This window comes from Fukomys damarensis, unplaced genomic scaffold (genome assembly GCF_012274545.1).
Source record: "Fukomys damarensis isolate Sample0158 unplaced genomic scaffold, DMR_v1.0_HiC HiC_scaffold_20, whole genome shotgun sequence".
Taxonomy (NCBI): domain Eukaryota; kingdom Metazoa; phylum Chordata; class Mammalia; order Rodentia; family Bathyergidae; genus Fukomys; species Fukomys damarensis.
Window position 1 is genome coordinate 8,677,594 of NW_022900932.1, and position 10,286 is coordinate 8,687,879.

The following is a 10,286-nucleotide window of genomic DNA, read 5'->3' on the forward strand; positions in this document are numbered from 1 at the left end:
CTAGAGCACTCACCTAGCACACCTGAAGCCCTGGTTCTGTCCCCAGCACAGCAAAAGAAACAGGAAATTAAATGCATCTCTGGATCAAACAAGTGATACTTGGATGACCCAATAGTCTTCTATCTGTCCTTTGCTTTTTGTTTGTACTGGGAGTTGAACTCAGGACCTTGTGCTTGCCAGGCAGGCACAGCCCCACTGAGCCACCCGCAGCCCTGCTCCTCTGTTCTTGCAGGTAGGAGGTGTAAGCAATGGCCACACCCAGGCCGTGTGACAAGGATTCCTTGTAAGGTTGGCGTCCGCACACTCGGGCTGAAATGACGCGCTGTAGAAGGGGGGCAAGGTAGTCACCTAACAAGAGCAATGTTCATGCAATACAGCTTTTAATATCTTACACAGCTGTTGACAGCACAGTCACGCATGTGGCCTAGAGCAGCACTTCTGTGGGTTCTCAGCACTCCCGAGACAGCGGGGAGCTCAGAGGTCCTCTCCAGAGATGTTGTGGATGATTCCCGTGTCTCAAGGTCATCAGGTCTGACCTGCACTGTGACAGGCGTCTGGCAAGGTGTCAGACATCTTTGATCGGAGCCCACATCATGCCCTGGGCAGCACCAGACATCTTACTATCCCTGTGGTGAGGCTTTTAGGTTAGCAGCGAACCCCAGCCCAGCACCAGGGCTCCTCAGAGCACAGACGTAAGTTGCAGGCCTCCTCGGTCTCCAGCTCCCAGCTTCCGTCTCCAGCCAGGTGGGAGTGGACCGTTTTGAGTACTCATCGAATTAGCAGATCTTGTAGGGGCCCTGCCGAGCTCCGGTCCCAGGTGAAATGTGTGCTCCTTCACCTGAACCTTGCCTCTCTCCTTCCTAGAGGAAGTGAAACCTCATACAGATGCAAGCCCAGAGAGAGAGGCTGTCTCAAGGAAGCCTCTTTGAAGTCAGACGCGGTGGCACATGTCTGTGATCCTAGGCTACTCATACTGAGGTAGGCCATTCGCAAGTTCAAGGCCAGCCTGGGCAATTTAGCAAGACCTATCTCGAAAAGGGTTGGGAATATAGCTCAGTGACAGAGCACTTGCCTGGCATCATGTGTGAGGCCCTGGGTTCACTCCTCAATATCACCAGCACCACCACCAAAAAAAAGAAAGCCTGATGCAGAATGGAGATCTGGGGAGAAAGGGATAAGCTCCCAGAGGACCCCATGCCTGCCACTGTAGACTGCTGTCCATGGGGATTGTGACAGCCACCCATGCAGGTGTCCCCGGCCCCACCAGGAGGGGAGGCCTGGCCTCCACAGGGTGCACTCCTGTCTGGTCGGTCACAGGCTGTCGTCCATACCTGAGGGCGGGTGTGGTGGCTGGGACAAGCGCCAGCCAAGTGCCTGAGAGCACAGCCCTTCCACTGTGTGCTCGGTGGGGGGACTAATCCCATCTTGATACTGTTCTGAGCCGTGACTACACCCTTCCTGTGGAGAGCACAGAACCAGTTACTCCCAGAGAAGTTTGTCTGTCCCTGCCTTCTGGCCTAAAGCGAACACAGCGACCGGCCTGTCCGCCTTGGGGTTAGCAAGACTGCTGCTGGCTGTTAGCTTTCTCAGACTCCTGTGCTTCTGCGTGAAGCACACGTTTTGGATGTTGCTAATAATGAAGCAACGTGGCGTTCACAGCAGCCAACGCTAGAGGGAGGCGGCCCTTAGGCGTGGCCGTGGTGTGAGGGTCCCCGGAGGAAGGTGCGTCCTGAGAGAGTCGCGCCTCATTCATTCGCACTGGGAGTCCTGTCACCAACAGGCGTTTGCCACATTCTTCAAGGGACCCTAAAACTTTACATTGCACCCCCAAGAAGAGATCATGAGGTCGAGCGGCAGCCGTGAGGGAGTCAGATGTGTGGTTGCCCGGAGTCCTCTACTCAGTGTTTGGGAAGGGACAGGCCCCATCAGCTGGCCTCGGCGGCCTGGCCCGCACCTGTGGCTTCCACCTGGTTGCCCTTGCCCAGATTTTTCAGGCTCTCCAGGAAAGCCTTCCAGGTCTCAGGCACGCTCTTCTCCAGCAGCCAGCCTTCGCTCTCACAGTCTGGGTCCTCGGGGTTGCACAGGCCCTCCAGCGCTGTGTGCAGGTAGCGAAGCCCAACCGTGATGGCCACCTGCAGGGCGGGACCAGGATGGAGAGAGGTGGGCAGGAGCTAGTTGCCGGAATGGTAGGGGCCAGGGGCTCCCGCAGCCTGAGCCTTCTGGGAGGATTCGGGGGTTCATGCTTAAGGCACCATCTTTACCCTGCCTGCTCACTCCCTGGGTTCTGGTGGGTTCCCCACTCTGGGTCTTCACTCTCCTCTGCCTAGAAAGTCGTTCTCTCCGTATTCTTCCTGCTGAGCTGCCCTGCCAGCCTTGCCCGCCCCCTCTCCTCTCCCCCACCTGGGGCTGTAGTCCTGGGTCCCTTCTCCACAGTGCCCCCTCCCACCCCCCATCCCCGGCACATTCCTTGGCAAGTTCCGGCTGTTTGGTAACTTTGTTGGATGGCATTTAAAAGTCACTTCCTTAGTCAGGTCTGGTGGTGCGCACCTATAATCCTTGCACTCTGAGGCGGGAGGATTGCAAGTCCGAGCCCAGCCTGAGCAATGTGGTGAGACCTCAAAATAAAGTTTTTTAAAAGGACTCGGAATGTAGCTCAGTGTGAAGGCCCTGGATTCAGTCCCCTGTTTTTTACTGCTAAGAAACAGTCCCTTCCTGCAGACAGTCTCATGTGTGGTTTCTCAGTACCTCTTATTTCGAATGGCCTGCTGAGGAAACCGTGCCAGTAATGGACAACTGGATTTGTGCCCTAACATTCACTGTGGCAGCCTCTGGTGCCAAAATGCCACACGGCCAGGAAGCTGGGAAAAGCTCCTGAGGATAGTGACCGATAGAACTGTAGGTTTTGGTTTTGTTGATTGCAAGCTTAATGACACATTTTCCAGTGGGAAGAGTCGCCTCCTCCAGGAAGCCCTCGGTGTGAGCACACCCACCCTGGCTCTCCCCTACCTTCCGGAAGGAGACCCGTCACGGGATGGCTCTGCCCTTCATGATGGCCTCCCTTCGGCTCACAAGTCTGGTGTCATTGGCCACCATGTGCCCGTATGGTCTGCCCACTACCACCTTAGAAGAAGTCAAGGCATTCCAAGTCCTGGTCCCCAGCAAGCTGGCCCCTGTCTTGTGCGGTCACCAGTTCCATTAAAGGTGGCGAGGTGAGAGGCAGCAGTGACACTCATCCCCCTGACAGCTGTCCCCTTCCAAGCTTCCTGTGCGAGGCCGGGTCCTGTTCTGCAGCCTCCTAGCAGTGAGCTGGGCCCCTCCTTTCCCATTCACCCCCCAGACTCTGCCTCAAGGAGCAACGACCAACAAATGGACAGTGTCTGCCTGGACACCAGAGATGCTTCCCGGCACAACGGCCACCTCTCCCTCCACGGGGGCGCGGCACACCCATGAGTGTCCACAGCCCTGGGTCCGCCCTGCGCCTCCTGGACTCCTGGTCACTCGCACGCCCTGGTTCAGCACCCAGGACAGCGCTCGGCACAGGTCGGTGGCCCCTGAAGGAATTCAGCGCATTCCCCCAGCTTGCTAGGGTCAGGCTCTAGAGCTACAGTGCTCAGCGGGTGAACTCGAGGATGATTAGGGTTACCATGGGAGTTCCCGCTGTCCATACTGCTGTCCAGAGTCCCGTCGGGAGCTAGGTGTTGTCACCCCCAGTAACAGGTCAGTTTGCTCTCCAGGGTGTGGGCAGAGCCTCCCAGACCTGTGAGCGGTAGGAGCTGAGCACAAAGCGGTCTCCTACCATGTGGGTCCCTCTCCATGGCACAGGGACGGCACAGGCACAGCGGGCCTACCTCGAAGAGCCACACGAGCAGCGCGGCGGTGCCCATGGAGCTCATGAGGCTGCCGTAGTAGCCCAGCAGGGCGTCCCGACAGCCACTCTGCCACAGGTTGAGCTCCTCCGTCTGGTGGTCGTAGCTGTAGTGTGCAGAGTTGTTGGTGAGCTGGTACTGGATGCAGGGCCGCGGTGAGCTGGGGTTGCAGCAGCTGAAGGGCACGCCGTCCACCAGGTACCGCCCGTCCACGTTGCTCTTGATGCGGCTGCAGGGAAACGGGCAGCCTGACACGGGCTTTGGGGCTTCTTACGGGGCACCTCTCCCCCACCTGCTCGGGACACCTGCGCCTCCGTCCAGCCATTCGCTCACTTGCTGTGCACTCACCACGTGCAGCCCCGTGCTAGGCACGGCCCCGGCCCCTGCCTTCCCGGAGCTCGTGTCCTGCAGGGCGGAGCAGATGGGAGCCCCAGAGGCAGGTAAACAGGGACCACAGAGCCACCTGTCCCTCTGTGCCTGGTAGGAAGCCAGGGTGACCGTGCACCTGGCTCTGCCTGGCACTCATGACTGTCAGTGTCGGCCCAGCCCCCACCAACCTCACCTCCCTGGCAGGACCGAGACCAACATGGCACAGTCCTTCCCTGTGAGGTGGCTGCTCCCTTCTCACCTGAGGGACTCTCGGCCATTTGGCTCACCCAGCTAGCAGGTGGATCATGGAAGCCTCTCCGTCTCTGTGTACATTTTAGAGCACTCCGTACATCACAAGGTGCAGAGTGCAAAAGGCACTCGGCAGTGGACAGTCTTCTGGCCCTCAGGAAGGCCATGTGTTCTCCCCGACCTATCAGCTGGGTATCTCACGCTTGCAGATTTTTAAGGAATTTTTGTTGTTGTTGTTTTGTTTTGTTTTTTGAGACAGGGTCTCACTATGTAGTTGAGACTGACCTAGAACTCACTATGTAGCCCAGGCTGGTCCTGAACTCACAGCAATCCTCCTGCCTCAGCCTCCCGAGTGCTGGGATTACAGGCGTGCGCCACCACGCCCAGCAGTTGATTTGCACACTCTGTGTGTTGTCTGCCTTTGAGCCATGTATGACACAAGAGCAGACTTTTACAACACAAGGCTATAAAGCGTGTCATTGTTGGAAACAAAAATCATTTCATACTTGTGAATACAGAAACATTTCAGAAACCTCACTGAAGATGCGAATGCTTAATGTACCTGCTCCATTTCCTCCAGTGGGAGTTCGGTAATGATATTCTGGCAGACTGAGTGTAAATCTGTACTGTGCAGTCCTTATATACTATAGACAGTATGAAATATATGCATCAATAAAGCCTTCAGCATATAAAAAAAGAAAGCTGGGTGTGGCGGTGCACATCTGTAATCCCAGCATACAGGAGGCTGAAGCAGGAGGATCACTGTGAGTGAGGCCAGCCTGAGCTACACAGCTACATGGTGAGTTCAAGGCTAGCCCGAATTATATGAGACGGTCTCCAAAAGAAAAAAAAAGAATATGAAAGAATTGTTTTTAGCAGTGTTCCTAGAAATGGTAATTATATATTTAAAAAGCTGTTCATGTTTAGCTTCTAAATATAATCTTTTTGGGGGGGGTTGAAACAGTCTTGCTATGTAGTTTAAGGTTGGTCTTGAATTCACTGGCCTCAGATTCACAGTGATCCTCCTGCCTCAGCCTCTCACGGGCTCCGATTACCGGCGTGTGCTACCACATAAAGCTCTATAATCTCTTTGATACAAAACAAGCTCCCCTCCTTGTCTCTCAGTCTCTAGGCCCCACCCCTGTGCCATGCCGGGGAGACTCTGCCAGTGCTCCATCCAGCGCAGTACCCGGGCCAAGTCTCACATTGCTTACGGAGTGGCATGGTGGTCATTGTGTGGTAGCCCAGTGGGTCCTGTCCAGGTCCTTCTGTCCAACGCTCGGGTCTCTCAAGCTCCCGTAAATACGAGTGGAAATGATTCGTCTAGGGGTGATCGGCCAAGTCCCTGCCGTAGCTCCCCTGTCCAGTCACCCCCAGCCAGCCATGCTCAGGAGCGTCTGCCCCCCATGGCTGCACCTTCCTGGGTCCAACTTCTGATCTTTGCCAACCTGGCAGGAACCTTGAAGTTGTTTCTTTTTTTTTTTTGGTACCGGAGATTGAACTCAGTTTCTTGTGCTTGTGAGGCAGGAGGCGACACCACTGAGCTGAGTTAAATCCCTGGCCCACCTTGGAGTTGTTTTAATTTCCATTTTTCTCATTGTGGGCATCTCATCCTGTTCAAGAGCCACTGTGGTTTCCTTTCTGAAAAACTGCCGTTGGTTTCCAACCCTGATGACTAAGACTTCTGGAAGGCCGCCCACAGTGGCCTGGGTTGTGGTGACCACGTTTCCCTGTGCCCTGCAGTCCAACCTCTGCTTCTCGGGCAGAACACACTGGCTAGGAAATGTGGCTTGGGTGGCAGGGGTGGGGATGAGAGCCGGGCGGCGGCTGTGACTCCTGGCTGGCTCCATCCTCTGTCGAGCTTCTCCCACTCTCCCTGCCTCAGCTTCCTTACCTGTGACAGGGTCAACGTGAGGGCTGTGCGGAAACATTCACGTAACTATGCCAGGACGGTGCCTGCTGTGCCCCAGGTGCCCCGTAAGTGTGAGCCAGGGGCCTCCACGAGGCTGGCAGGGAACTTTCAGAACTCACGTCAGAGGTGAGCGGAACTGACCACCACACATCACAGGGCATGGTCACCAGCAGTGAGGGGGCGTCAAGTCCTCAAGGGCAGCCAGGGCCCCGCGCTCTGCCTGGCAGGAAGCAGCTGCTGGGACCACGCACGCGCTGACAAGGGGGTTCAGTTCTCCTGTGGGCAGGCAGAGAAGAGAAGTTCGGCCTTGCCCAGCTGCCCACGAATATCCTGGCTCTGTACTGGGGGGGGTCCCCAGGGATGGGGTGCACAGGCCAGAGTGGGGGACAGGCTGGAGGGGAGTTGGTGGGGCTTCTGCTTGGGGCTGCCAGCAGCCCACAGCCCGACTAGGATACTCCTCCCTCCACCCCAAGACCTTCTTAGGGTGAGGAGTGTCCAAACTCCAATGCTATCTATCCCTCCTCCTCCTCACTCACTGGTGGCTGTCCCTTGAGTCCCCCAGAGCTGTCCCCAGGGTCCCCATGGACAGGCATGGGTGTGGCAGAGCACAGACCTTTGAGTTCCAGATCTGTTTGGAGGCAGGGGTGTGGCCTCTGTGTCCCCAAGTGGGGCAACTGTGGCCCTATCTCCTCCCAGGGAATGCCAGTGTGCTCCCTGCACCCCCAGAAAGTGCTGGCTGCCTCCACTTGGGGCCACTTGAACTCGACCTTGAGAACCACCAGACTGTGGCCCAGAAGAGGAAGTTGAGCTCAGCCAGAGCCAGACGGGAAGTAGAAGGTAGCGCAGGGCCTTGGTCATTTCTCTTTCAACTCCTGGAGGGTGAGTTTTCCCTCTAGTTTTCTGGGAGCCCTGGCTCAGCCAATATCACCCAGCTTTGCACACCCTCTGGGTGTCTTGGAGCTGGGGTGGAGGCTGCACGGTGGCCTCCCCAACGGACCTCAGCGGGCAGTCACCCTGCTGGCCCCACAGGGTAGGGCTATGTCCCCCTCAGGCCAGGCTCCCCGAGGGTGCACACGAGCCCATATCTCTTCCTTCTGTGTCTTGCCTACATTACTTTATCTCTAGTGACAAAGGATCCCTAATAGAACGACTGAGAGCCAGGGTGTAGCGCAGCGGTCCCATCTGCCCAGCACATGCATGACCCTGGGGTTCATCTCCAACCCTGGGGAAAAAGGAGGAGGAGGAGAAAGAAGAGAAGAAAGGAAGAGGAGGAGGAGGAGGAGAAGAGGAAGAGGAAGAAGGAGAAGAGGAAACAGCGAGTAGGAGGCACTTTCTCTGTGGGCAGGGATGAGGCTGGCTCATGGCCAGTCCCCCACCTGCTCCTCCAGAAAGACTCAGACCAGACCTGCCGCTCTGCCTGGGCGCCGTGGGACTTGGGCCTGGGGACCGCCTGAGAACCTGGCTTTATCTTAACGGAGACCCCAGCAGCCCCGGGGAACCCAAGCAGAGCGAAGCTGGCAGTCGGGGCAGTGCTGTGTGATATAAATAGCCAGCTAAGATGCTTCCTCTGCCCAGCTTTGTCTTAAGGGCCCAGGGAGCCTTAATCTGCAGTCAGAGGGGGGCAGTCCTGGGGGCAGCAGACATATGCAGCTGGAGTAAACAAGGTGACCCAGGTGCGTCAGGGCTCAGAGTGCCCACACCGGCACCAGCCTCTGAGAGGCTCCGTGCACGTGTCCTCCAGGGCTACAGCCACCTGTGACCAGCTCTTGTCCCTGGGCCACCTCCCCCCAGGGAATGTGAAGCTCCCCTCAGTGGTTTGCTGGCAGGTCCAACTTTGGTGGGAAAGGAGCAAGGAAGAATTTCTTTAGAAAGATCTGGTGGGTGATAATCCTGCTTCCTCCCTCTGAGCTCCTGGCCTCAGAATCCCGGGGCTGGGGAGTGGGCGGGACTCACTGGTAGAGTACAGGCACCAAGGCCCTGGGTTCCACGCCTGGTGCCGCAAAACAAAACAAAAATGAATCCCAGCCTGAGGCTGCTGCTGTGCAAACCAACAAGCTAAATGGTCACCACTTCTCAGTGCTTAAAATCTCAAAGAGAAACTCTTTCTGTATTTTTCAGGGGCAGGTTTTTGGGAGCCAGCTTTGTTGCAAACTTGCTAATCATCCTACCAGAAGCAGTCCAAATAGGAACAAAGAAACACCTTAGAGCCCCCTGGGGTGAAGGTAAGTGCCCCCCCAGGCTCTCTGCCATTCCCAGCGGTTTAGCACAGGCCCCTGAGCTGGCCCTGAGGGCAAACTCAGCTCCTTGAGCTCGGTAGCCACCTTGTTGAGCATAAATTTAAATGCTGCAGGATCCCTCCAGACGCCCCTAGGGGGTGAGGTCACTGCAAGTTCTAAAAAAATGAGGTGAATAGTTCAGTTCCACAGTTGTGTCTGCAGAGGGGCTTTAGGGAAAGTGAAAGCCGGCAGCTACATTTCTCTCCTGGAAGTCAGCCCAAGGGAAATGAGAGACCTACTGAGAGTTTTGAGCAAAAGACTCAAAGATATGGGTCCCAGCGTTGCTCGTAAGAGGTAAAAAGGCCTGCGCGAGTATTGCCGCCTCTCGTCACAGCACACAACCATTAAACATCGCCGTGAACACTTCGTAAACCACAGTTGCCTGTGTTATTCGGCAGATACCAACAAGACTACACTGAAATGCGGAAAAATTAAAGCCATCCATCAGCTGTGGCTGAGAATCTGGCTCGCATTTCTTTTCCTGCTTTTTTTCCTCACTATTGTCAATACTTCCTGACGGTGTATTAAAATACAGAAATCCTTGGGCCGGGGATTTAGCTCAGTGGTTCCACCAACTGCCTCACAATTGCAAGGTCCTGAGTTTGATCCCCCATACCAAAACAAAAAAACAGAAATCCTCCAACTCCATGGAGTTAGGATAATTTCACACCAACAAGGTGGTATGGGCATTGAGGTAACCTTGATAAAGCTAAGTGTTTGCCCGAAATTTTTTATTCATTGGTCATTGGGAGTAGAGCGACATGGCATTTGGGTGATTTTTGTATCTCTCCAAAGACTACAGGATGCGGAAGACTCAAGGGACACTGCCGAGGCCCGTTCCTCTGCTGGGAGAGCTGGCTGTATTACCGCCCCCCGCAGGAGGCCTGCCTGTCCTTGGGCTTCACTTGCTCCTGGGTGGTGTGTGTAAGTCATGCCACCTCGTCCTGCCCCTGTGGACTGTCACCTGGGAGGGGCAGAGCTGCTTACAATCCTCTCGTGGGCTGGGGATTTGTGGCGCTAATCTCCATCCACTGAGCAGCCTCCCGCTGTGACCTTCGCTCTGACCTCTCTTACTCCTGAGGGTCAGCTAAGCCTTCTGGACGCTCAGAAGCACCTGGCCTTTGTGTGTGCTCGGCTGCTCACGTAGTCCAGGCCCGGTGTCTGCTGACTCGCCAGACTTTGAGGGTAGAGCCAGGGTCGTGTTGCGCCGGGGAGAAAGCAGGGTGAGAGTGAGCGAGCCCTGGCTTGGGATGGGCTACCCTGTCCCTAAAGACCCCCAAGAGCCAGGCTGCCATCATCAGTGCAAGGGCTGAGATTCCTGCCTGGCGTCCACCGGATTCCATTTGTACCTGTGGCAGGGACATCTTAGAAACCCTGTCTCACGTTGCACTGCCATCGTGTAAGAAGTAAACACCAGCAGCTTGATGAGCACCAGCCATACACCAGGCACTAGACAGGGCCAGGATTGCACACCACGGTCACCCATCCCAGCGCCTTCATTTGGAAGACAAGTGAGCTGAGGGGCTGGGGATTTAGCTCAGTGGTGCTGCTGCCTGCCTGGCAAGTGCAAGGTCCCAAGTTCGATCCCCGGTACCAAAAAAAAAAAAAGACAAG

General features: G+C 55.9%; 1 protein-coding gene across 2 annotated transcripts in view; it reads right to left on the reverse strand.

Moving 5' to 3' along the window:
• Positions 1–1,078: 1,078 nt before the first annotated feature.
• Positions 1,079–10,286, reverse strand: part of Prph2 (peripherin 2) — an 11,111-nt gene continuing 1,903 nt past the window's right edge. For both annotated transcript variants that reach the window (XM_010617629.1, XM_010617628.1), the window contains 2 exons: positions 3,849–4,095; positions 1,079–2,132 (listed from right to left, as the gene is read on the reverse strand). In XM_010617629.1, the coding sequence (XP_010615931.1) occupies positions 1,926–2,132; positions 3,849–4,095 (454 nt within the window). In that variant the 3' untranslated portion in view covers positions 1,079–1,925. The remainder of the gene's footprint in view (positions 2,133–3,848; positions 4,096–10,286) is intronic.